This window comes from Piliocolobus tephrosceles, chromosome 15, assembly GCF_002776525.5.
Source record: "Piliocolobus tephrosceles isolate RC106 chromosome 15, ASM277652v3, whole genome shotgun sequence".
In the NCBI taxonomy this organism is placed as follows: domain Eukaryota; kingdom Metazoa; phylum Chordata; class Mammalia; order Primates; family Cercopithecidae; genus Piliocolobus; species Piliocolobus tephrosceles.
Window position 1 is genome coordinate 74,457,976 of NC_045448.1, and position 27,945 is coordinate 74,485,920.

Genomic DNA, 27,945 nt, shown 5'->3' on the forward strand with positions numbered 1-27,945 from the left:
CCTGAGGAGGGAGGTGTGGACGGAGGAGGCTCACTGCCATTCTTGGTATGGTTCTCACTCCAGGAGAACAGCTGCATCTGGTCTCATTCTGGGCAGCTTATAAGGCCTGGTGTGAGTTTTGTTTATGCAAGTGCAGCATAAAAGGAACAAATCTACCAGCACCGGGGCTGTCGCCACTGAGTCCTTTTGCATACATTTTTCAAGTGATAATTCACTCTACCCACCCCCCTTCCCTACCCCCAAGGCGATTTATTGAAAAAACCACCTTATATGGTAATATTGCTAACACACCGTCAGCTGGCCTTTTTAGGGACTTTGTTTAAAGAAGATCCGCCTCTGGGGTTTTATATTGCTCTGGTATTCATGCTAAAGACACACCAGCCCTCAGTCACTGGGAGAAGAGCCTCTCATACCCTCGGTGAGTACTGTACGGCTTTTGCCACCTCTTCCTTTCCGGGGGCTGCCTGGCCTCCTGGGTGCGGGAGGTGCCTCTGGATTGGCCTGACTTCTGTGGCGCTGGCCCAGATCACACGCCAGGGCACTTGGTGGGAAGCGGCACCTGCGAACATACTGCAGCCTGCCGGGAAAAGGCATGGCTGGCCATGGGACATCCTGGGGCAGGGGCAGCTTGGAACCGTGCTCCCTGCCTCGGAAGGGGCTGGTGGGATATAATGCCTGCAGTCTCTACTAGCCCTGCTCCCCCGGGTCAGTGAAGGTCCACATCCTGATGTCCTTTGTGTTGGGTTAGAATGTCTGGGAGGCTGTTTTAGGGCATCATATACTTTGCAGAAAAGCAGCTTCTTTTCAGAATACTTGAGCCAAAGCCAACAGTGGTCCTGGTATCCGTGAGCTGTTTAGTCCATGAAATGTCTGTGCTGGGAATGGGAGGGTATTTTCTTCAGATCCCCTGGGTCTCTGTCCTCTGATTTGTGCTTGGCTGAGGAGAATGGAGGGTTTTTGCAGTTCTTGAAGGCTCTAGGATCATTGGGGGATGGGGAAAATTCCACTGGCCCTGTGGCATCATGAGGTTTTGGGGTAGAAGGACCTTGGGGCCCATCTAGTTCATTCTCCTCCTCTGATGAGGACATTGAGGCCTAGAGACATTCAGCCACTCATTCAAAAGACTCACACCCAACTGTAACCCATTTGCAGATGTCATTACTCCCCAACCCACCCAACACACACAGACACACGTGCACAAAGAATTAAGAGGAAGATGAGATTAAGGGGCCACTTCCACGTTTGGCATCAGAACTCACTAGCATCTCTTCACAGATGAGGCAGGCCGGATGTGGCGGTGCAGGACGTGAAGGCAGACTGCCAGGCTAACCAAGTTACTGAGTGACCTCAGCTTCCTCACCTGTAAAATGGGGGCAAGAATAACATTATCTACTTGGCGATGGTGTGAGGATTAAATGAGAGAATGCATATATACGGCACTCAGCTCAAGGCTGTCAGGGCCCTGCCCTGAGTTCTCAAACTTTAAGAATCACCTGGAGGGCTTGTTAAAACATAGATTGCCCTATGCCCCACCCCTGATTCTGACTCCAGTAGGCCGAGATGTGGCCTGATACTTGGGATTCCTAACAAGCTCCCAGGCGATGCTGAGGCTGCTGGTCTGGGACCACACTTTGTACAGGGAGGCTCTAAGTGCTCACTTTGATTACCTGAATGTGGTTTGGACTCTCATACTAACCCTTGGGCTGAAAAGAGGCAGAGCTTCCTGTGACAGAGATGGATGGGTGCTGGAGAAACTGCAAAGAACAGTAAGATCCTACATGCCAGGCCTGAGAAAAGGGGATGGGCCGTGTGACATCATGAACTTGGGGCAAGATATCTTTCCTCTTTCCCCTTGTTCATTCTGCCAACATTTACTGAGCACTTATTATGGGCCAGGCACTGTCCCTGCTCCTTAGGGACAGTGGAGAGGCTTCTGCAGTTACTGGAAGAGACAGATAAACAGATGAGAACCATGGAGCAAATAAGTATATGAAAGGGGTAAAGCCCAGGAGGAGCCCATCACTCAGCCCAGGAGTTATCAGGGAAGACTTCCTGGAGGAAGAGGTGCCTGAGCTTGCTCCTGAAGTAAGGTAGTCCTGGTAAAGAGTGAGCATGGTCTTTGGGACTCAAGTGGCTCAACTCCACTCAATTTAGATGGCAAGGCAAGAATCAGGTAAAACTAAAATCAGCCGGGCGCGGTGGCTCAAGCCTGTAATCCCAGCACTTTGGGAGGCCGAGACGGGCGGATCACGAGGTCAGGAGATCGAGACCCTCCTGGCTAACACGGTGAAACCCCGTCTCTACTAAAAATACAAAAAATTAGCCGGGCGAGGTGGTGGGCGCCTGTGGTCCCAGCCACTCGGGAGGCTGAGACAGGAGAATGGCGTGAACCCAGGAGGCAGAGGTTGCGGTGAGCTGAGATCCGGCCACTGCACTCTAGCCTGGGCGACAGAGCAAGACTCCGTCTCAAAAAAAAAAAAAAAAAAAAAAAAAAAAAACTAAAATCAAGGGGTCAACAGGGCTGGATTACAAGGGCTTTAGACTCTAAAGGATCAGGCTATGGGGAGCCATGGAAGGGTTTTAATCTGGAGGGTATCTGTTGAAGGGGCTGCTTTGGCAGCTGTGAGGAGAGTGGACTGCAACAGGGCAAGAGCACAACTGCAGCATGCGGTGGTCCTGAGCTGGTGGCATGGGTGCCGTGGAGGTAGAAGTAAGAAGGGCTGGTGATAGGTTGAGAGGGAAGAGGGCGGCACCAGGGCATTGGGCGTGGGCTCAGGTTGCGTGGTGTGAGTCTGTGAGGGCAGCTCCAGGCAGAGGCTGGTGATGAGGAGAGCAGTCCTGGAGGTGTGGAGTTGGGGTGCCGGGGTCGGGGGTTTGGTGGGGGAGATGCACAGCAGGCTGTGCAGGCCTAGAGCTCAAGAGAGGGGTCTGGACAGGAGCAGAACCAGGGGAGTGAATGGAAGGCCAGGTAAGAGCCAAAAGAGAAGGCACGCGCGACAGATTCTGGAGGATCCAAAATATTACTCAACAGAGTTGTTTTTCACTGAACTCACGTATATATATGAACCTCGTGAAGATACCACGAAGTTAATTAGAGGTGCTGCTAGAATTTTCCACCATGGCAGTGTTTTTCATAGATGATTTCTCTCCACCAGGGTTTCTGATGGTTTGTAGATATGTGTAGGCAAATAATAAAAGGCAGAGACACAGCTGCTTACATGTCACTTGAAGCCCTCACCCAAAAACCTGTCCCCAGCTATTGTTTGAAATCTCATTATCACAGAGGCCCTCCTTTTAGGCCTAACACTTTCTGTCAAAATGAACATGTCTTTGAGAACTGACATAAATTCAACTTTCAGTAGTCATTGATGTGTGAAATGGATCATTTAATTCCTTTCAATATGACAGGCTTCATCCTGGGAGCAAGTTTTGATGGAGAAGAGTAAGAGAGATTAATAAGAATTATTATTCTTTGCAGCCTTTGACGACAGGGATTGATGAGGCCCAGAAAGTAAATATTTTAGGCTTTAGGAGCCTGAAGGTCTCTGTCACAAGTACTCAATTCTACCATTGTAACAAAAGCAGCAATAGATAATATGTAAGTGAATGGGTGTGGCTGTGTTTCAGTAAGACTTTATTTATTAGACTCTGAGATTTGAATGTCATATAATTTCCACGGGTCATGAAATATTTTTTTCTTTTGTTTTTTTCTCAACCATTTGAAAATGTAGGGCTAGGTGCAGTGTTTATACCAGTAATCCCAATACTTTGGGATGCCAAGGCAGGAGGACGACTTGAGGCCAAGAGTTTGAGACCAGCCTGGGCAACATAGCAAGACCCTGTTTCTTAAAAAAAAAAAAATTGAACTTAGCAGAATGTAGTGACCATGCCAGCCACATGCCTGTCATCCCAGCTCCTAGGACGAGGAGAAAGGATCCTTGAGCTCAGGAGTTCAAGCCTGCGGTGAGCTTGATGGTGCCACTGGACTCAATGCCTAGGTGACAGAGAGAGGCCCAGTATTTAAAAAAAAAGGAAAGCAAAACCATCCTGAGATATAGGCCATATAGAAACAGGCTGGAATTTGCCTACACTTACAATGTCTACGGCACCTTCATTTCCGTTCCGTCATCTTGTGAGACAGATACCATCATTTCCATGTTCTAGCGGAGAAACTAGGGCCCAGGGAAGGACAAAGGGACTGGGCTGTGGGAAGCGGGAACCAGGAGGGAGAAGAGGGTAAAGGAAGGAGCAGTGAGAAGATTTCTAGAGCCAAACTTGTCTCCTTCTAGGTACTGGGGTGGGTGGATTTTAACAGCTCTGCCCTCACATCGTGTTTGGGGTGGCCAGGGAGACGGGTGAGTGAGCAAATGACTTGCACTCATTATGTCTTTGGTTTCTGGCCACCTTCGGGGCAAAGGCAATAAAAGCTTCGTTCTTGAGTCAGTGAGAGCTTCAATGAAGCCCAGATGTCATTCGTGCTGAAGGAACCAGAGCAACTCTCTGCTCCCCGCCAAGCATGAAGCGGTTGTGACCCCAGGAAACCACAGTGACTTTGGCTCTGGTTCAGCTGACATGCTCGAGTCTAGCCACAAATTACCAGAAAGCAGCTGAGGAAAGTTTAGCATTTCTCCTGGCAGAGACAGTACAGGAGTCTGGCTCCAGGGTGAACACCTTCTCAGAGCAGCACGGGGCCCTTCAGAGGCTCGACTCCACCAGCCCTCCCCCTGCCTTCCCTCTGCCTTCCCCGCCCTCGCTTCACATTGGGTTTTGCCTTCAAAACAGTAAACTCCAAGCCACCCGAAGTGCTGCAGAACAGCGTTGCTGACAGCTTCAAGTTGCCTTGTGGCTTGTCTCAGCTGCTGCTCTGCACTGGAAACAAAATTCCAGGCTCTGCCTCTTTCTGTGTGTGGGAAACGCTGGAGTGAGTTTGGGGAGGGAGACAAAAGGGCTCATTGAAAACCCAGACAGGCTTGAACTGTAAGTCACACAGGAGAGAGGGACGCTGAGGGACCCCAGAGGGAGACAGTCTCGGAGCATAGCTTTGCCTCTTTTGCTACTTCCTCGCTTTGGAGGTTGCTTTCCCCTCAAGGTGGACCACCTGCTAGAACAGGGCAGCACTGCTGTTCACTGGCCAGCTTGGAGAGAAAACTGCCCATGTGATTCTAAGTCAGGCCCTTGTGACTGAACCATCATGAGGCTGGACTGTGGGGACTCAGGTATCCCAGTGGCAGAGCACACCAGGTCTGGGAGGGGCCACTCAGATGGCAACACTGTCATTCAATATTTATTGAACACCTACTGTCTTAATCCATGTTTGTTGCTACCACAGAATATGTAAGACTGGGTTATTTATAAACAATGGAAATTTATTTCTCAAAGTTCTGGAGGCTGGGACGTCCAAGATCAAGGCACCAGCAGATTCAGCGTCTGTCTGGTGAGAGCCCAGAGTCTGCTTCCAAGATGGCGCCTTGTTGCTGTGCCCTCACATGGCAGAAGGGCAAGAGAGAGCGAGAAGGGACCAAATTCGCCCTTTTATAAAAAACCCATTCCTGAGAAGGACTTTAGTCCATTCAAGAGGGCAGAACCCTGCTGCTAAAATTGGTAACAAAATTTCAACATGAATTTTGAAGGGCACAAACATTCCAACCATAGCACCGCCTATGTGTTAAACACCCACTTAGGTGCTGGGGCTGTACAAAGTAAATCTAGGCGTGGCCCTGGCACAGGAGGGACTCCATTTCATAGAGAGAAAAGAACACAGACCCTTTTGTTTTAGGGTGCTTGCTGCCAACAGCTCTGGACAGACAGACTGAAGCAAAAACACCAAACATGGAGAAGTTATGACAGCTCCCCAAAGTAGTGAGGAAGGCACATCTCAGGCTTGGGAAGTGTCCTCAGTGGGTGCCAGGCCTGCCTCTCCCAGCCTCTTCTCAGTGAAGAGAGCTCTGGCTTCTTTACCTTCTCTGAGATTTGGCTTCCAAAGCTATGAGATGGAATTAAAGATATCTTCTCTCGGGGCTGTTTTGAGGATTAAATAGATAATATATGTGGAAAACCCCATGTTTTTTAAAATTAAAAATCCATTTTTACCAAAAATGGGAACACTGAACATACTGCTGTTTTACCTACCAAAGCAACTTGCAACTTTTCTATTGCATTAAATATTTTAGTCTCTCCATTGTGTGGAGGCTTCCAGCAATTACTTTACAAGCCAACTTATTTATTATTCAGTAACTTTTTTTTTGATATTGAGATTGTTCCTAATTTTGATCATTTTAAACAAAGGTGTGAAAACAGGCCAAATCTTTTCATTCACCCATGACTGTTTCACAAAGATAGATTCGTAGAAGTGCTTTTGGGGAGTCAAAAGGTGTGTACATCTTTAAGGCCTTTAATAAGTATTTTCAAATTCCCTTTCAGAAAAGTAGTACAATTTGACACTCACAAGCAGTGACTGTGAAGCCACTTCTCCACACCTTTGCCAGCAAGGGTGGCCCCAAGAACCACACACAGTACCCCAGCTAAGGGCAGAGGTAGCTTTTATCCCGGCCATAGTACACTGCTAATGATCAACAAGACGCCAAGTCCTGCTCACAGATGCTAAACAAGAGCTTTCTTTTTTTCTTTCTTTCTTTTTTTTTTTGAGACAGAGTCTCGCTCTGTCGCCCAGGTTGGAGCACAGTGGCATGATCTCGACTAACTTCAAGCTCTGCCTCCCAGGTTCACGCCATTCTTCTGCCTCAGCCTCCCGAGTAGCTGGGACTTCAGGTGCCCGCCACCACGCCCGGCTAATTTTTTTTTTGTATTTTTAGTGGAGATAGGGTTTCACCGTGTTAGCCAGGATGGTCTCAATCTCCTGACCTCGTGATCCGCCCGCCTCAAAGTGCTGGGATTATAGGCGTGAGCCAATGTGCCTGGCCACCAGAGCTTTCAGAGTTTGGTTATTGAAACTCACAATATAGGAATTCATATTCATTTCATTAAATTTAACCTTGGCTGTGTGTGGTGGCTCACCTGTAATCTCAGCACTTTGGGAGGCTGAGGCAGGAGAATCACTTGAGCCTAGGAGTTCAGGACCAGCCTGGGCAACAGAGGGAGACCCCATCTGTACAGAAAAAAAATTTTAAATCAGCTAGGCATAGCAGGGCATGCCTGTGATCCCAGCTACTGGGGATGCTGAGGTGGGAGGATCGCTTGGGCCTGGGAGGTCAAGTCTGCAGAGAGCCGTGTTCTTGCCACTGCACTGTAGCTTGGGTGACAGAGCAAGACCCCGTCTCAAAAAACAAAAAAAAAACTCTTTTGATTCAGTTCATTTTCTCTGCCTTTTGAGATCTTCTTGGATTTTTATTCTTTCACCCAGTGTATTTAATATTACCCTCTCCCAGCTGTTTTATCTGAAAACTTGATCAACCTGTGCATTATATTTTCATTCATTTATAAAAATATCACATGAGAAAGGGTTAGGCCGGGCGCGGTGGCTCAAGCCTGTAATCCCAGCACTTTGGGAGGCCAAGGCGGGCGGATCACGAGGTCAGGAGATCGAGACCATCCTGGCTAACATGGTGAAACCCCGTCTCTACTAAAAAAATACAAAAAACTAGCCGGGCGAGGTGGCGGGCGCCTGTAGTCCCAGCTACTTGGGAGGCTGAGGCAGGAGAATGGCGTAAACCCGGGAGGCGGAGCTTGCAGTGAGCTGAGATCCGGCCACTGCACTCCAGCCTGGGCGACAGAGCGAGACTCCGTCTCAAAAAAAAAAAAAAAAAAAAAGAGAAAGGGTTGAGAGTAGAGCCCTGAGACATATTGCTGCCTCCTCATTGACACTGACTGAGGCAGCTGCAAATATACCAAATTGTATTATTGCTTAGTACATGGCTTTATCAAGAGGGATATCCTATTCTGGACCTTGTGGGCTGGTTTAGAGAATGAGGACTCATCACTGGGGCCATGGGAGACATAAGGATCAGCAGAGACAGAGGCAAAGCTGGATTTAAGAAGTCACAGCAGGCCTCTCCCCTAGTGTGAGCCTTGCTTTGAATATAACTGAGAAGGTCTTCGTTTTACTCTTGAAAATGTTAACAAGCCTCTGCTCAGTGTCTACCTAGCCTCAGACCTCACATTCTCAGGCCTGTGGTGCTGCCTCCTCTCTGCTTCAGTCACAGTCTTCTGGGACCAGGATCACAGGTTTCAGAAGTTCCCCTCTCAGCGCTCCATGTCGTAGGCACCTGCGGTTACACATTCTGGATAAAACTTCAGCCCTCCTTCTCTTTCTGTGCCTGGCACTTCTCTTTTCTCTGGACTTCTGGAAGTCTGCCTCCCCAGCCCCTCAGCTGGGGCCTTCCCCACTTCTGCCCCGCCCCACTGGGTCCTCCCAGGCTAGGAGGCAATCTCTCACCATCTTCCGAGGCTCTGTTGCTTCTCCTTCATCACCAAATGCCAGGAATTTGTCAGCTGCTGTTTGTAACTCAAAAGAAAGAAAGAGAAGGAAAGGGACACAGGAAGGAAGGAAGGCAGAAAAAAAGAAAGAACGCGTGCAGCAGATGTTGGGAAAGTTAATTTCTTCATTAGTTTGCATCTATCCTAATTCGGATCTCGGCATGGGGGAGGGAATCCTCTGCTGTCCCCATCTGTCAAGGCAGCACACAGTGAGTCCCATCATGGAGTTCCTTCTTTTCCTCTCTCCTCCCAGAGTGCCCCTTCCTTGTCAAGGTGCTTCTACCCTTAGGCATGTACATTTCACCTATAACCACTGCCTATTTTTTCCTTAGTGATATGTTATGCTATTGATTTTTAATTATATAAACTATATGCAAATGCAGCCTCCTTGTAAAAAAATTAAAATATTATAGATATAACACAGCACTTCCTCTCCCAGTTCTTCTCCACACTCCCAGAGGTAATCACTATAATCGGTTTGCTAGGTGTCCTTCCAGAACTTTTAGCCTCTTTCTTTGGCTTGTATGTGGTCACCTTCTCACTGCATCCTCCTGTGGCCTACCCTCTGCGTGCATCTGGATCCTAATTTCCTCTTCTTATAAAGACACCCATCCTATTGGAGTATTCATATTAGATGACAGCCATATTGCATTAATCTCATTTTAACTTAATTATCTCTTTAAAGACCCTATCTCCAAATACAGTCATCTTCTGGGTACTGGGGGTTAGGACTTAAACATGAATCTTTAGGGGGGCACAATTCACAATTCAGGGTAAAGGGAGGAGGCTCAACTGCCAGAGAGTGGGAGGCTGAGCCCGTGCCTGTCCCTCCTGGAAGTGTGCCCTGGTTGCAGGTAGGGTCAGGCCCCAAAGCCTAGAAACTGTCTCCAAACTGATTTGATAAGTGGCTGACTAGTTCTCTTCTCCCACAAACCACAAGGTGCTCCAGTCCCCAGCTCACTCGGCCACTCACACCATGTGTGAAGAGGAGACCACCGCACTCGTGTGTGACAATGGCTCTGGCCTATGCAAGGCAGGCTTCGCAGGAGATGATGCCCCCCGGGCTGTCTTCCCCTCCATCGTGGGCCGCCCTCGACACCAGGTGTGTGCTCATCTGGATACCAGGCTTTGAGCCACTAGGAGTAAGCGCTACACTGTGAGACCCTGCTGAGCTGGGGGTTAGAGGAAGGGAGAGTGTGTGTGTGTGTGTGTGTGTGTGTGTGTGTGTGTGTGTGTGTCTCTGCATGCACATGCGTGCATGCATGCCAGGTGTAGGGAGTTCTTTTCTGATTAACTGAGAGAGCAGGACCCTTTAAGTAGAAATATCCAGGGCCAAAACCAATATACGTCAGGCACACAATGACACTGTTGTGTCTGGCTTACATTTGGGGGGTTGCTAGGTTTGGAAAAATTAATTGAACAAGCCTCTTGCCTTTAAGAAATTTACATTTTGTGAAGAAATACACTTAACTAGTCAGAGATCATGGACTGTGATAGAGGTAAAATATTTCATAGGAAGGGAAAGGTGTCACAGAAAAAGGAATACCTGAGAATAAGAAGGATTTTAGCAGGTGGAGAGAATAGCAAAGATTTGGAGATCTAAAAGTGCAGGCACAGGGGATTTGAGGAGGGTACATACAAGTTGTGTGTGTGTGTGTGTGTGTGTGTCTGTGTGACTATGTGTCTGTGTGTCTGTGTGTCTGTGTGTACTAGGACGAGGGGAAGAAGTGTATGGGTGGGGCTTGTTTTATCTCAGAAAACAACATTGCCTGAAGAGAAAGAAGAAAGGCCAACCCACAAGAAATCCTCCACCTTCTCTTCCTGACACCTGCACACTCACTGGTATCTGCTCCATCCTGTCTCCTGCTATCCTGTTTCCAGGTGAAGAAAGCTGTTTTTCCCATCCTCATCCTTCTTCAGAGACCTTCCAGTGCCTGAATCCCTCTGTGTGGAGCCCTCAGTCAATTCATTTCTCTTTTCTTCTCTTTGCATTGCAGGGTGTGATGGTGGGAATGGGCCAGAAAGACAGCTATGTGGGGGATGAAGCTCAGAGCAAGCGAGGGATCCTAACTCTCAAATACCCCATTGAACACGGCATCATCACCAACTGGGATGACATGGAGAAGGTATCTGTAGACTCCCCCTTAATGAGCCTACTTTAATGATCACCCATCATCATGACCCTCGTATCCATAGGCCACTGTGCTCTGTCAACTCTCAATCTAAAATGCTTCTCACTTCTGTCTTTCCTTTCTTTTCAGCCCCACAACCATTTCTCCAACCTAGGCTGCCAACATCTCTCCCTGGACTATTGCAATGACTTCCTGGCTGATTTCTTGGTCTCTTGCCCTCATTCACCGAATTCATTCTCTACACTGCTGCAAAGCTGATCTTTCTAAACACAGGTCAGCTCATGTCACTCACCTCCTCAGAAATCTTCAGTAGCTCTTCATTAACCAACAGGGGGTTCCTAACTCCCTGTCTTGTTATCGGAGGACCTGTCCCCGTCTAGTCCCCATGATCATCTCTTCCTGCAATATTTACTCAGGCCAGTGCTCACCCCTTCTTTAAAATGCTGGTGCTGGCTCAAGAGAGGCAAACAGCCGTCTCTCATTCTTATCTTCCCTGTCAAGACTTCACATAGGTAGACTGATGCTAGAGTATGATGATGAGTCTCCAGTGAAAGTTTTTAAGTAGAACTCTCTCAGGGTTTCTAGAAGCCTTTTTGTTTAAGAAAATATGGTTGGAGGGGGAGCAGAATTTTTACATGGTGGAGCTCATGGTCAACAAAATTATGTGTGCAAAATGCTAATAGAGCCTTTCTAATATTCTTGCGATTAACTCTGCTGACAGTTGGCTGAGTGTTCTTGTTTCTGCAATGGCTGTCTTCGGAAATGTGATACAGGGCTTACTGAGCAGACTGCAACTGGAAATGAGGAATGTTGACTTGAAGTCTGTAATTCATTTATACTTTTCTCTAAATCCTAGATTGAGTCACTCGATGTGAGATAAGTACTGCATATAAAATGCAATAGATTTCACGTTATACAGTGGAGTGGGTAAGAGCACAGACATTAGAGGCAATGCCAGGAAATCCAGGTGCAAAACCCACCCTATAAGTCTTAGTTTTCCCATTTGTAAAGTGAAGATAAAAAACACTTTGTGCTTTAGGTTGCTTTAGAGACTGAATTAGGTAAATGCTTAGTATAATCCCAAGGCATGGAACATACTTATGTGCTCAATAAGTGACATGTATGATTCATAGATATGTAACATTATTTAATTTAAAAACATAATAGGCTGGGCATGATGGCTTACACCTGTAATCCCAGCACTTTGGGAGGCCAAGGCAGGTGGATCACAAAGTCAGGAGTTCAAGACCAACCTAGCCAACATGGTGAAATCCCGTCTCTACTAAAAACACAAAAATTAGCTGGGCGTGGTGGTGGGCGCCTGTAATACCAGCTACTTAGGAGGCTGAGGTAGGAGAATCGCTTGAATGCAAGAGGCAGAGGTTGCAGTGAGCTGAGATTGCATCACTGCACACCACCGTGGGCAACAGAGTGAGACTCTGTCTCAAAAAAAAAAAAAAAAAAAAACACACACGTAATAGAGGCCAGTGGCTCATGCCTATAATCCCAACACTTTGGGAAGCCAAGGCAGGAGGATAGCTTGAGGCCAGCCTGGGCAACATGGTGAGACCCTATCTCTATGAAATAAAAATTTAAAAATTTACTGGGCATGGTAACACATGACTGTGGTCTCAGCTGTTCAGGAGGCTGAGGCATAAGGATCACTTGAGCAGAGGTGGTGGAGGCTGCAGTGAGCTGTGTTCACACCACTGCACTCCAGCCTGGGTGATAGACTGAAAGCATGTCTCAAAAAAAAAAAAAAAAAAAAAGAAAACCAAGAAGGAAAGGAAGGAAGGAAGGAAGGAAGGAAGAAAACATAAAAGACAAACTATTTTATTCACAGTAGTGACAATGTGTGAACTCTTTAAAGAAACCCTTAAAAATAAATTATGTGCCTTAAGGCCAGGCACAGTGGCTCATGCCTGTAATCCCAGCACTTTGGGAGGCTGAGGCAGGCAAATCACTTGAGGCCAGGAGTTCGAGGCCAGTCTGGCCAACCAACATAGTGAAATCCTGTTTCTACTAGAAATACAATAATTAGCTGGGTGTGGTAGTGGGCGCCTGTCACCCAGCTACTCCAGAGGCAGGAGAATCGCTTGAACTTGGGAGGTGGAGGTTTCAGTGAGCCAAGATCGCATCACTCTACTCCAGCCCGGGCAACAGAGTGAGACTCTATATATATTTAAAATACATATATATATATATATAAAATATAAAATCATTTCATTATATATAATCATTTCATTATATATCTATAAATCATTATATATATGTATATATATATCTCATGTGCCTTAAAAGAAAAACCAAATTGGGTAAAAGTGTCAAATGTCCTCAAATTAATTAATAGGCTCATTGCATTCCAATAAAAATTATGCAGCATAATTCTAAAGTATGTTTGCAGAAATAAATAAGCAAAAATTATGAAACAAAATGAATTTTTTAAATTATGAAGGAAGACACAATATAATGAAATACAATATAAATTGTAAAGTTAAAACAATTTGATACCAGCAAAAAGATAAAGAGGAAATATCTAATAAATGAAACTTCCAACACAAGACAGGAGGAAAGGACTATTCAACAAATTATTCTGGGACAACTGATTAATTATTTTGGGAGCTGGAGAATCTTGGTTTATAGCCCTAAGCTCATACCATTTCACCAAAACCATGTCAATTAAATATTAAAGTTAAACATAAACATTTAAATTACCAAAAATATAATACAGTTAATGTGAGCATTTAATCAAACTTCTGGTAAGAGTGGTCATAGAGAAAAAGAATGACAAATTTGACTTCTTAAAGAATCATAACTTTTAATATCTCAAAAATAACCAAATTTAAAAGCCAAATAACAAACTGCAAAAAAAAAAGTGCAATGAGGGATTAATATGAACAGTTAATGCAAATTGACAATTAAAAATATGAAGCGTTCTCCAGACAAATAAAAAACAAACACTTAATTAGCTGAATAGAAATTATGAAAAGTTGCAAATGTGAAAAAATTTAAACTCATTTGAAACAAAAAAATCAAAGTAAAATAACTAGGTATGATTTTTACCTATCAAATTATTTCATATTTTAAGAGTGAGAGCACTGAATTCAGGTAAGGATGGGGTAAAATAGCCACTTTTTTATTCTGAAGTAAAGAGTGGTTTAGCCTATTTGTTAATAACAGAAATCAGAAAGTCTTCCAATTGCCATGTTCTTCAACCCAGTAATTCCACTTTTAGAATCTTCTTCTTTGGAAAACATCCTGAATACAAAAAATAAATTGCAATATGCCAAAGATAACTATCATAGGATTATTTATAACCAAAAATCAAAGACACCATGAATAGTAATGTGATTAAATATATGATCGTATATGATAAAATGTTATATAAGCACTTTAAAAAGTTTGTTTACTTTATTAAAAACAAATATTTATTATGAAAAGTAAAATGATTTATGTTATAAAAACAAATTTTAACATAGTCTAATAATAATAAATAAAAGAATATGAAATAAATAACGATAGTAATAAATTTAAAAATACATAAAGACAAAAGATTAGGAAAAAGAAAAAAGTCAAAATGTTAAATGTTGGTTGTTAGGTGATGGACATAGGAGAGATTTTTATTCCACTAAAAAAAAAAAATTTTGACTGGGCGCGGTGGCTCAAGCCTGTAATCCCAGCACTTTGGGGGGCCAAGGCAGGCAGATCACGAGGTCAGGAGATCGAGATCATCCTGGCTAACACGGTGAAACCCCGTCTCTACTAAAAATACAAAAAGTTAGTTGGGTGTGGTGGCGGGCGCCTGTGGTCCCAGCTACTCGGGAGGCTGAGCCAGGCAAATGGCGTGAACCCGGGAGGTGGAGGTTGCAGTGAGCTGAGACCGCGCCACTGCGCTCCAGCTTGGGCGACAGCGCGAGACTCTGTCTCAAAAAAAAAAAAAAAAAATTTTCTTTTTTGAGGTAGGATTTTCCTCTGTCACCCAGGCTGGAGTGCAGTGGTGCAGTCATAACTCACTGCGGTCTTGGCCTCCTAGGCTCAAGGAATCCTCTTGCCTCTGTCTCTGGTGTAGCTGGGAACACACCACATCCAGTGGTGCACACCACATCCAGTTGATTTTTAAATTTTTTGTAGAGACAGGGTCTCACTTTGTTACCCAGGCTTGTCTCCAACCTCTGGGCTCAAGCAATCTGCCTTCCTCAGCTCCCCAAAGTGCTGGGATTACAGGCATGAGCCATCACACTCGACCTTAAAAATATTTTTCTAACTTTAAAAATTATCAACATCTTTAACTTTTAAGGTATAAAAACTCCAAAAAATAAACTAAAATCAAGTGCAGATGCTTGAGCCCAACATCCAAGGATTCTGGTTCAGTGGATCAGATGATCCAAGGTGACTCCGAGAGAGGGTCTCTAGGAAGCACATTTTAAGTAGCATGGGGTCCCCTCCTTAAGACCAGTTGCTGTCCTTTGGGCTCCTGTGCAATGCTCACAGTCCAGGGTCTCTGCCTCGGATGCCTTTCACAGCAGCCTCTGGAGACCTTCTTTTGCTCTCAAGGCCCATTTAAATCCCTCAGATAATGAATTACTCCTACCTCTTCCTTCACTTGAAATGTGGTTTGTGTTTTTCTTTTTGTTTGTTTTGGTCTTTTTTAACCGTCTCTCTCCGCTCTGGACTTTGCAACCGAGAATTGGGTGCCATGTCTGATTCATATCTACCCTCATCACACTTACCACCGTCTTAGCACAAACCTGGCGGTCCATAAATACATAGGTCCAATGGCATCAAATGACCCTCCCTGTGCCTCACCTCTGAGGAAACCAAAGCCCCATTTCCCTGCTACACTTTGCCCAATCCTTCTGCAAGACTCCTTTTTGGTTGTACTTGATCACTGAAGAAGAAACTGGACACGGGAAGAAATTAACTTCCTCTAAAACAGTGGTTCTTTTTAAATTTTGAGACAGGGTTTCACTCTGTCGCACAGGCTGGAGTACAGTGCCATGATCACAGCTCCCTGCAGCCTTGACCTCCTGGGCTCAAGCGATCCTCCTGCCTCAGCCTCCTAAGTAGCTGGGACTACAGGCAGGCACTACCATGCCTGGCTAATTTTTTATCTTTTTGTAGAGACAGGCCCCCACTATGTTGCCCAGGCTAAGCAGTGGTTCTTAACTGGGATGATTTTGCTTCCCAAAGGACATTTGGCAATGTCTGCAGACATTTTTGATTGTCACAACTTGAAAACTGCTGCTAGCATCCAGTGGGTGGAGACCAGGGATACTGGTCGGCCCTCTACAGCAAAGAGTTATCCAACCTAAAATGTCATAGTGTTGTGATTGAGAAACCCTGGTTTAAAGCACCAGGCTGGCCAATAATAGACAGTGAAAATTGAGCCCCAGTGCCTCTGTCAGATTCTCAGCAGGAGACAGTGTACATTCAGCTGGGGTTTTGAAATTGACTGACATGTATACTCAGCTGCAGTTTTACAACTGGTTAAATGAATGTCCTACAGAAATGTGCGTAGGGTTAAGGCAACTACAAAAGGATGTCGAGGCACCCAAGAACCAGCAATAGAGGGAGCTCCTCTCACACCCCTAAACATGAAGGGGCCAGGTGACGAGGGCAGTGTCATTGGAGCTTAGAGAGAGCTTGAGCCCTGAAAGAGGGGCTGCCCAACAGGAACTGTGCTCATGGAGGGCCACGCTATTGTCAGGAGATAAACCCTGACTTATTTTGCCCTCTTACTTTCCAGTCTCTTGCAGGTATCTTCTATCAGCCAAATACAGCCAGAAGCCAGAAAGCAATGAACACTTGAGTGACAATGTGCCTTGCATCACTCAGTGCACAAAGGCAGGGGAGAGAGTGTAGCAGAGTGGAGAAGAGGGAAGGTCAAATGGAAATAATGAACACATAGAAAATACTGGTTCCAGGTCTGAGTCCTACCTGGGTCCCTGTTGAGAAGGAATATGTCAAATGTCCTTTAAATGTCAATCAGAAATTTCCAGGGTTGACCATTCTCCTCTCCAGATCCATCCCGTCCTGTGTAACATGGTGCCACACTCTCCCAGCAAGGAAATGTCAATCAGAATTTTCCAGTCACTGGGAGTCTGCCAGGTTCATCTGGCTTTTGTCTCCACTAGATCTGGCACCACTCCTTCTACAATGAGCTGCGTGTAGCACCTGAAGAGCACCCCACCCTGCTCACAGAGGCTCCCCTAAATCCCAAGGCCAACAGGGAGAAGATGACCCAGGTAAGAAGCCAGGAAGACTTAAACACTGGCACAAGAATGCAACATGGATGCTTGGCCAGATACCTTCTCCCCTTCAAACATCAGTGCAACAGAACTCTCTGAGGACCTGCTATGTCCATAGTCCATGCCAGGCCCTGGGGGAGTGGGTGTGGAATAATGAACTACCAAACTGGCATAGTTCCCGCCCTTAATGAGATTACAAACCATTCTACAGGCCAAGAAGTGCTGTGATTTTTGCCAGATAATCTTTTATTCTTCATTGTCCTTTAAGATCATGTTTGAAACCTTCAATGTCCCTGCCATGTACGTCGCCATTCAAGCTGTGCTCTCCCTCTATGCCTCCGGCCGCACGACAGGTGAGTAATTCTGTAATCCATTCCTTTTCTGACTTCAGGGGAGGTAGGGAAAAGCTGGGGTCTGGCAGAGGCTCCTGCTCAGAGGAATCAAAGGGACAGCTGAAGTCCAGGCAAAATCTTGCTTAGGGATAACAGGTGAGAATGCCCGTGTGGAATGCCGGATGTGAGCCTACCTGGTATAGCTGGAAAAAACATCCAGCAAGAACTGTTTCCCTCACAGTAATCATTCCAGGAGCTTCTACACATACACACATTCCAACAGTACTGGAATGTTTCTGCTTCGTGAAGCAGAAAGAGTAGAACCTGTGGTGGTGGAAATGTAAGTGCAGTTACACATAGATTAATGACAGGGATACGTTCCAAGAAATGTGTGTCATTAGGTGACTTTGTCGAGGTGGGAACATCAGAGAGTGTACTTGCACAAACCTAGATGCTATAGCCTACTACATGCCCAGGCTGTATGGTGTGGCCTGTTGCTTCCAGGCTACAGACCTGTATAGCATTTAACCATGATTAATACTGTAGGGAACTGTAACAGAATGGTTATTTATTTGTATAGCTAAACATACTGAAACATAGAAAAGTTACAGTGAAAATATAGTATCAAAGATAAAAAATGGTACACTTGTATAGGGCACTTACCATGAATGGAGCTTGCAAGACTAGAAGTTGCTCTGGGTGGGTTAGTGAGTGAGTAGTGAGCAAATGTGAAGACCTAAAACATTACTGGGCACTACTATAGACTAAACACTGTACACATCGGCTGTACTACATTCATAAAAATACTGTTCTTGGCCAGGCATGGTGGCTCATGCCTGAAATCCCAGCACTTTGTGAGGCTGAGGTGGGCAGATCACATGAGGTCAGGAGTTCAAGACCAGCCTGGCTAACACGGTGAAACCCTGTCTCTACTAAAAATACAAAAATTAGCTGGATGTGGTGGCAGGCACCTGTAATCCCAGCTACTTGGGAGGCTGAGGCAGAAGAGTCGCTTGAACCTGGGAGGCAGAGGTTGCAGTGAGCCAAGATCACGCGACTGCCCTCCAGCCTGTTATTTCTTATTAAAGAAATAATAAAAAATTATTTTTTATTATTCACTGCACAATAATAATAAAAAGTTATTATTTCTTTAATAATACATTAACCTTAGCTTACTGTAATTTTTTTACCTTATAAACTTTTAAGTTTTTAAAGCCATTTTTACTTTTTTTGTAGTAACAGAAAAAGATTTTCTTTTTTCTTTGATTTTTTTTTTTTTTTTTTTTTTTTGAGATGAAGTCTCGCTCTGTCACCCAGGCTGGAGTGCAGTGGTGCAATCTCAGCTCACTGCAACCTCTGCCTCCTAGGTGCAAGTGATTCTCGTGCCTCAAACTCCCAAGTAGCTGGGATTACAGGAGTGTACCACCATGCCTGGCTAATGTTTGTATTTTCTTTTTTTTAGTAAAGATGGGGTTTCACCATGTTGGCCAGGCTGGTCTCGAACTCCTGACCTCAAGTGATCTGCCTACCTTAGCCTCCCAAAGTTCCGGGATTACAGGCATGAACCATCACCCTCAGCCAAAAATATTTTCTTTATTTATATTCTTTATTCTACAAGCTTTTTTCTATTAAATATATTTATTTATTTTTTTACTTTCAGAGCTTTTTTGATGAAAACTAAAATATACACATTAGCCTTGGCCTACACAGGTTCAGGATCATCAATGCCACTGTGTTTCATCTCCGCATCTTGCCCCACTGGAAGGTTTTCAGGGTTAATAACATGCATGGAGCAGTCATCTCCTATGATAACAATGCTTCCTTCTGGAATATCTCCAGAAGGACCTGCCTAAGGCTTTTTTACAGTCAACCTTTTTTTTAATAAGTAGAAGGAGTACACTATTATTAAAAACATAGTATAAGAGGCTGGGCACAATGGCTCATGCCTGTAATCCCAGCACTTTGGGAGGCCGAGGTGGGCGGATCTCTTTGAGCTCAGGAGTTCAAGACCAGCCTGGGCAACATGGCTAGACCCCATCTCTACAAAAAATACAAAAAGTTAGCCGGGTGTTGGTAACTCATGCCTGTAGTCCCAGCTACTTGTGAGGCTGAAGCTGGAGAACTGCTTGAGCCCAGGAAGCAGAGGCTACAGTGAGCTGAGATCTCGCCACTGCACTCCAGCCTGGGCGACAGAGTGAGACCCTATCTCAAGAAAAAAAAATAGTATAAGAAATACACAAGCTGGTACTAGTACCATAGTCGTTTATTATCATTATCATAATGTATGTGCTGTACTTTTATACAGCTGGCAGCACAGTAGGTTTGTTTATACCAACATCACCACAAACATGTGAGTAAAGCGTTGCCCTATGACGTGATGTCAGCTATGATGTCACTAGGCAATAAGAATTTTTCAGCTTCCTTATTATATTATGGCACCACCATTGTGTATGTGGTCTGAAGTTAACCAAAATGTCACTATGTGGACATGACTATATGTGGCCTTGGTATAGAAGTGTGCTCAGGGTAACAGAGGAAATCTCAAAATAAAATGGTCTTTAATAGGGACTTGACAGCTTCCATAAACATTTGTTTAAACATTCATTCATCATTTATTCACTGACTTATCCATTCATTCATCCATCATATATTTTCCATTACTCCCTACAATGTGCCACACATAGTACCAGGCCATGGGTATACGCTGACAAATAAGACAGACTCTGTCATTATGGAGCTAACAGTTTAGTGGGAGATAGACAAAAGCAAAAGATAATTTCAATGCACGTGATAAGGACAACGATGGAGAAATGCATGGCATATACAGTTTCATATCCTGCACTTTGCATTTTTGTTTTTGTTTTTGTTTTGAGATGGAGTTTCGCTCTGTTGCCAAGACTAGAGTGCAATGACGTGATCTTGGTGCACCACAACCTCCACCTCCCGGGTTCAAGTGGTTCTCCTGCCTCAGCCTCCTGAATAGCTGGGATTACATGCATGAGCCTCTGCACCCGGCTAATTTTTGTATTTTTAGTAGTGACGGGGTTTCACCATGTTGGCCAGGCTGGTCTTGAACTCCTGACCTGAAGTGATCTGCCTGCCTCGGCCTCCAAAAGTGCTGGGATTACAGGCATGAGCCACCGTGCCTGACCTTGCACTTTGTTTTGTTGCAAACATCATGTTTAATGGCCACGTGGTAGTCATTGTATGATGGTTTCATTATTTACTTATTTTACCACTTCTCTATTGCTGGAGCTTTAGGTTGCCTCTCATTTTTATTATAAAATATGCCATGATTCAGATCCTTATACAAGAGTAAATTACTGGTTTCTGGACATTTATTTTGCATCTGGCCCTTACTGAACCATCTAACTGGGTCTAATGGTTTCTTAATTGATTCTGTTGGGTCTTCTATATAAAATCACATTATCTGCAAATAATGACAATTTTGTTTCCCTTTGGTAGTCATACCTCTTATTTCTATTTTCTGTTTCACAGCAATTGGCTAGGACATCCTGGACAATATTAAATAATAGCCATGATATTGTAATGCTTTCTCATCAGTTATGACATGGTTGTTAGATTAAGAAATATGAGGCTGGACGCAGTGGCTCACGCCTGTTATCCCAGCACTTTGGGAGGCCGAGGCAGGCGGATTGCCTGAGGTCAGGAGTTTGAGACCAGCCTGGCCATAGTGAAACCCTGCACCTACTAAAAATACAAAAATTAGCTAGGCGTGGTGGCAGGCACCTGTAATCCCAGCTACTCAGGAGGCTGAGGCAGAGGAATCGCTTGAACGCGGGAGATGGAGGTTGCAGTGAGCCGAGACTGTGCCATTGCACTCCAGCCTGGACAACAAGAGCAAAACTCTGTCTCGAAAATAAAAAAAGAACATGCAGTGCAGACTTAATGACAAATTGACAAGTATGCATTACCAGTGATGTGTTTCAAGGAATACAAAAAAAAAAGGACACATTTTACTTGCCTTCCAGAGGCCTACTGTCTCATTTGGGGGCGGGGGGGAAGTGACATACATAAAAAATAAAAAATATGATTGATGATTCTTGTGATGGGTGAATATCCTTAACTGGTAAAGGAAAATATGGTAGTCATATCTCATTGGTAACAGTCCTAGAAAGAGACTGATGAAAGACAAGAATAATATTTTTAGAAGCCTTATCCTCTCTGTCCACAGGCATTGTCCTGGATTCAGGTGATGGCGTCACCCACAACGTCCCCATCTATGAAGGCTATGCCCTGCCCCATGCCATCATGCGCCTGGACCTGGCTGGCCGTGACCTCACTGACTACCTCATGAAGATCCTCACAGAGAGAGGCTATTCCTTTGTGACCACAGGTATCCAGCCCCTTTCCTGATTCTGACTAGAGCTCCGAACCAAACTGGTTTAGGACAGAAGTTCTCAGAACCAATGAGAATTCTGTGGCTCTGTGTCTTTAAACCCTCCTGAGATAGACCTGGAGGCCTTAAGCTGGGGCTGGGCCTCTGGATAAGACCAGATAGTCATAGAAGCAGTCCCTCCTTCCCCAGGGACCAACTGCCTCTGTCCATGTCCACACCAGGACTAGGGCTAGTTTTCACAGGGCTGAACGGTAGTGAAGATCCGCTGATGCATTTCATTACCTAGGGGCACCTTTGGTTTGAGGACAAATTGAATAAGTGAGGCCCGAATTTCTAAGGGGAAGGTGTCATGTGGCCCACCTGGGCAACTGGCATTTTTAGGTGGGAGCCTCTTTAGATTCTGTAAGATCAAACATCTAAGTCTGAGTCTAGACCAGAAATGTGTCCTGCAAAGCCCCCAGGAAGACCTAAGGCTTTGTCAGAAATCTCATACAAAGTCCTGCTTGGGAATCAAGACTTGAGACTCCCTCTTTAGAAAGGGGAGTAGAAGAATTAAGATTGAATGGAGTGACCCTTGACCCTCTTCGGGGCAAGTCTATCATCATCCTATGTGAGGCCAGGCGTGGTGGCTCATGCGTATAATCCCAGTACTTTGCGAGGCCAAGGCAGGCAGATCACTTGAGGTCAGAAGTTCTAGACCAGCCTAGCCAGCATGGTGAAATCCTGTCTCTACTAAAAAAATAAAAATTAGCTGAGCATAGTGGCACATGCCCGTAATCCCAGCTACTCAGGAGGCTGAGGCAGGAGAATTGCTTGAACTTAGGAGGTAGAGGTTGCAGTGAGCCAAGACAGCACCACTGCACTTCAGTCTGGGTAACAGAGTGAGACTCTGTCTCAAAAAAAAAAAAAAGAATAAAGTAGATGTGAGAAGGAGGTTTTCATGGAGATCAGAATGGGACAACCAAACTAACAGAGTCAGTATTCACCTTCTGTCATTTCTGCTCCTTCCAGCTGAGAGAGAAATTGTGCGAGATATCAAGGAGAAGCTGTGCTATGTGGCCCTGGATTTTGAGAATGAGATGGCCACAGCAGCTTCCTCTTCCTCTCTGGAGAAGAGCTATGAGCTGCCAGATGGGCAAGTTATCACCATTGGCAATGAACGCTTCCGCTGCCCTGAGACCCTCTTCCAGCCTTCCTTTATCGGTGAGGTGCTGCCCACAGTCCCTGCCAATCTCAGGAGGGAAGGGTGGAGGGGTGGGTGAGGTATGGCGAGAGAAACACCAGGAGTCATGGACACTTTGTTAATTACATATGCATACCTCACATTTTCCTAGGAAGGGCGAAAAGTGTGTTTAAAAAAAATAGAGAAGATCTCATTTTAAATAAAAGGGAAAGGAAATCAAGATACAGGAAAAGCAGAACAGGAAATATAACATGAAACTAAGAATGAAGTTAAAACACAGAAAGTTTGTAGGCAGCAATATAGCAAGGTCAGGTTGTAGTTTAGCAAGATTCCTCTATCTACAGTGTGGAATCATATTGCATGGATAAAAGTCCGGAGGCTTGGCCCGGCGCGGTGGCTCACGCCTGCAATCCCAGCACTTTGAGAGGCCGAGGCAGATGGATCACGAGGTCAGGAGTTCAAGACCAGCCTAGCCAAGACAGTGAAACCCCATCTCTACTAAAAATACAAAAATTAGCCAGGTGCCTGTAGTTCCAGCTACTTGAGAGGCTAAGGCAGGAGAATCACTTGAACTAGCGGGATGGAGGTTGCAGTGAGCCAAGACCGCACCACTGCACTCCAGCCTGGGTGACAGAGTGAGACTCTGTCTCAAAAAAAAAAAAAAAAAAAAAAAGACTTTAGGCAGCTAGGCACGGTGACTCACCTGTTATCCCTGCACTTTGGTAGGCCGAGGCAGGCAGATCACTTGAGCCTGCAAGTTTGAGACCAGCCTGGGCAATATGGCGAAACCCTGTCTCTATGAAAAATACAAAATTTAGCAGAGCATGATGGTGCACGCCTGTGGTCCCAGCTACTCAAGAGGCTGAGGTGGGAGAATCACTTGAGCCCCAGAGACATCAAGGTTGCAGTGAGCCGTGATTGTGTCACTGCACTCCAGCCTGGGCAACACAGTGAGAGTCTGTCTCAAAAGAAAAAAAAAAAAAAAGACTAGAGGCAAGGAGACCAGGCAGATGGCAAGAGCTAGTTTGGCATGCAGGACCTTCTGCTCCAGGAGACTGTGATGCCAGGCTACAGTAGCTGGATGTCAACCTGCAGGCAATGGGGGACTGTCAGGTGACATGATGAGTATATCCATGCAATGGAATCTTATTTGGCAATAAAAGGGAATGAAGTATTGATCCATGCTGTGACCCTGAAAACATTATACTAAGTGAAAGGAACCGCACACAGAAGACCACATGGTGTATGATTCCACTGACAAGAAACATCCAGAATAGGCAAACCTCTAAAGACAGAAAGTGGATTCGCTGTTACCTAGGGCTGGGGCAGGGATGGAGGGGAAAATGGGGAGTGAGCACTATTAGGTATGGGAGTCTCTTTTGAAGGCATTAAAAATGTTCTAAAATTAGATTTTGGTGATGTTTGCTTCTGCGGATATACTGAAAACGACTGAATTATATCTCAAAAAGTTAAGAAAAAAGAAAGATAATATAACAAAAGTATTCCTTTAGAAATATGCCTCAGGCAACAGTGTAAAAGATCAGGCTGGGCGTGGTGCCTCAATCCTGTAATCCTAGCACTTTGGGAGGCCGAGAGGAGTGGATCACAAGGTCAGGAGATGCAGACTATCCTGGCCAACATGGTGAAACCCCATCTCTACTAAAGATACAAAAATTACCGAGGCATGGTGGTGCGTGCCTGTAATCCCAGCTACTCGGGAGGCTGAGACAGGAGAATCGCTTGAACCAGGGATCAGAGGTTGCAGTGAGCTGAGATCGCGCCACTGCACTCCAGCCTGGTGACAGAGTGAGACTCCGTCTTAGAAAAAAAAAAAAAGATCAATCAGAACAGGGGACAATAAAGGAAACGCCATGACAAGGGAGGGGGTCTGATTTTATCATCCTTTTGGGAGATATTAAGGTTCTGAACTAGGGTAGTTGCAACAATCGAAGAAGGGTCATTTGAGAAGCTGAAGGTGTGCGTATTTATGAAGTGATGCCTGTTGACTAGACACTGTGATCTCCATTAGGCATGGAGTCCGCTGGAATTCATGAGACAACCTACAATTCCATCATGAAGTGTGACATTGACATCCGTAAGGACTTATATGCCAACAATGTCCTCTCTGGGGGCACCACCATGTACCCTGGCATTGCTGACAGGATGCAGAAGGAGATCACAGCCCTGGCCCCCAGCACCATGAAGATCAAGGTGGGTCTTGCCTCAGTTCCCTCCATCCTGTTCTTTGTATAAAGTCTTGCCTACTTGGGAGTTCCTCGGAGACAGGCTGCCAGGCCTGGTAACTTGCTGGTCTCCTGGGTTCAGTATCATCCTGGACTAGAGCCAATTTTATCCTAGGGAATTATGTTCCTTGAGCATTGATGGGCTGAAGACCCACTTAGCATGGATCTCAAACATAATCACAGGAATGTCACATAAGAAGAGGCTGAAAGAATTTGGGATGATGAGAATATTATTCAGGTGTAATGGCTCATACCTGTAATCCCAGCATTTTGGAAAGCCAAGGTGGGAGGATCACTTGAGCCCAGGAGTTGAAGGCCACATGAGCTCTAACTATGCCACTGCACTCCAGCCTGTCTCTAACTATAAATTCAGATAGATTCTGTCTCTAAAAATAAATAAATAAATAATCAGGAGACTGGAAATGGAAGGAAAGAAAAGAAGGAGGTCACACTATGGTATCTTTAAACTTTATTGCTCCAGAGGAGGTTGAAAGTTCCAAAGAGTGGATGTTTTTGTCATAGGGCCAGCTCTGCTTCAAACTCAACAGGGACATGCCTTCATTCCTGAACATCTCTGATCTACTGTCCCATCTTGGCCATGCCCTTTCCCATACTGCCTCCCAACAGAGCCTCTCACCTCCTGGGCATCTGCAGGATGGGAGCTTCTCCCCTGCCTCTGGTCTCCAAGCAGTCACACAGACATTTTTAGCTCCTTCTAGGAACTTTGCTGCTAACAGTTTTAGAGAAAGAGTTGGGAATAGAAATAACACATTGGTTGAAAGTTTCAAAGTCTCACAGTAAAGCTGATCTCTGGGGAGTAGGCCTGATGTGAGGAAATGTGTTCTCAGTCAATATTCTAAGAACCGTCATGAAGGAAGGCTGCCCCGGGCCTTCCCCGTGCCTAAGAGATGGTGTTCATCACAGAGAAATGGAGCAGACCATCAGGAAACTGATGAGAACTTGTGGGCTCTTCTCACCCAGAGCCACAGGAATGGTGCATTACTGAGGCCTGTCCTATGGAAAGCATCGTGCCAGGCCTGGGGCAGGGGCATTTTACCAGGACTGTGTGTCAGGATACCATGCCTGGCCTCACTCCTAGATTCTGGTCCAATAAGTCTGAATTGACCCCATCACCTACACTGATAAACAACCACCAGTGATCTGATGCATTTCCCAATTCATGAGCCACTGCTCTGACTTTAACAGTATGTGCCAGCCTTCATGGAGTTTAGGATCTAATTAGTAAACATGATCAATACCAGCACAACCTAAATAAGAAAAGCAGAAGGGGAAGGACACTCTAAGCAGGGGAAGTAGAAGAAGCAAACATGTCCAGGCGGGTCTGTGCTTATATGAGCACCTATCCAAACTGGACAGCAGGACTTGTATAGCGGAACTGGGGGAGATGAGGCAAGTCTCAAGGACATGAAAGAATAGATTTGGGGTGGGGGTGGGGCTCATTTAGGACCACCAACTTAAGAGAAGCCAGAGTTTTCTCATGAGAAATTTGTTACCTTGTTAGTGGCTGTGCATTCCCAGTCCTTGAAATAATCTGTTCAAGGAGCATTTAGGTGACTTTTGTCTGCCTGGATAATAAAATAACTTATAAAGATCCTTCTTATTCTACAATTCCATGATCTCTGCGATTTAGGGAATATGTACAGAGATTCTAAGGCAACAAAAGAAATCAATTTATTATCTGGCTTGCTCTAGCACTGAATTCTTAGACCCTTCAAAAACTGGAAAATTAGTTGAAGAATCATAGTCCTTCTGGATCCCCTTTGAGGTAGAGTTCAAAGTTGTTTGACCTAACAACGAATTTCTAAAAGCTAAGCCCAGGATTCCTAGTGGAAAGCATGAACAATGTAGATATAAATTTGAGGACTTCTGAGATATAATTGGATGATGACAGATAGCTCAAAACAGGGTTTTGGTAGACTGGTTTATACTCAGGAATGGAGGAACCCCAGCCCAGCCTGCCCATGCATTCAAACTTCAGGCAAGAACAGAACAAGGTTCCCCTTATAGATATTTGTATTGGTCAGCTATTGCCAAGTAACAAACAACTGTGGAATCTCAAGGGCACATAACAGTGAGCATTTATTGCTCATGCATCAGCTGGGAGTTAGCTGATCAAGGTCAGGCTTGGCTAAGTAAGTGGCTCTGAATTAACTGCAGGTCCAGCCAGCTCAGGTCAAGTGCATATTTCTCATTAACGGGCCCAGGCTGAAAGAGCTCCCCAGGGGCAGCTCTTCTCATGAAGATGGCAGAACAAGAGAACATGCCCAAGTACACAAGCATATTTCAAGCACCTGTTTGTGTTATGTCTGCTAATATCCCATTGGTCAAAGCAAACACAATGCCCAGCCCAGAGTCACAGGGAGCAGTGCACTCTTCCCAAGGAGGGATTAAGGGAAGAGTGGGGAAGTGAAGGTTTTGAGCAAAAATCTAATCTATCACAACGTTTCTCCTGTTCTTTTCTGACCATGGGGTTCCCCTTTTCTGGGATAAATAGATTTTGGACCACCCTGCTTATTCCCTTGGGGACTGATCATGATTCACCACATTTGTTCTTTGCAGATTATTGCTCCCCCAGAGCGGAAGTACTCAGTCTGGATTGGGGGCTCTATCCTGGCCTCTCTCTCCACCTTCCAGCAGATGTGGATCAGCAAGCCCGAGTATGATGAGGCAGGACCCTCCATTGTCCACAGGAAGTGCTTCTAAAGTCAGAACAGGTTCTCCAAGGATCCCCTCAAGACTACTCTGTCACCAGTAATGAAACATTAAAACCTACAAGCCTTACTTCTCTGTGTGGGGCTCTTTTTTCCTGGGCTATGTCTCATACACAGTGCTAAGGACTTTTCATACATTACTTTTAATCCATGCAATAATGTTGTAAGGTAGGTGCTATCATTATTCCCATATTTCAGATGAGGAAATTGAGACTCAGAGAAATCAAGGACTTGCGAAGATCACACAGATTCAAGATTAAAATTCAAGTATCTGACTGCAAA

General features: G+C 45.2%; 1 protein-coding gene across 2 annotated transcripts; it reads left to right on the forward strand.

Annotated features, from left to right (window-relative positions):
- The first annotated feature begins 317 nt into the window (after positions 1-317).
- Positions 318-27,945, forward strand: ACTG2 (actin gamma 2, smooth muscle). 2 transcript variants are annotated; one of them, XM_023187970.1, is made up of 9 exons: positions 318-418; positions 9,374-9,535; positions 10,431-10,559; positions 16,700-16,810; positions 17,082-17,166; positions 21,341-21,502; positions 22,517-22,708; positions 24,718-24,899; positions 27,512-27,733. In XM_023187970.1, exons 2-9 carry the CDS (start codon positions 9,410-9,412, stop codon positions 27,653-27,655), a joined length of 1,131 nt encoding a protein of 376 aa, XP_023043738.1. In that variant the 5' UTR covers positions 318-418; positions 9,374-9,409; the 3' UTR covers positions 27,656-27,733. The 2 variants fall into 2 exon arrangements, with proteins under 2 accessions (XP_023043738.1, XP_023043740.1); XM_023187972.2 differs by lacking the exon at positions 10,431-10,559 and having other exon boundaries at positions 27,512-27,945.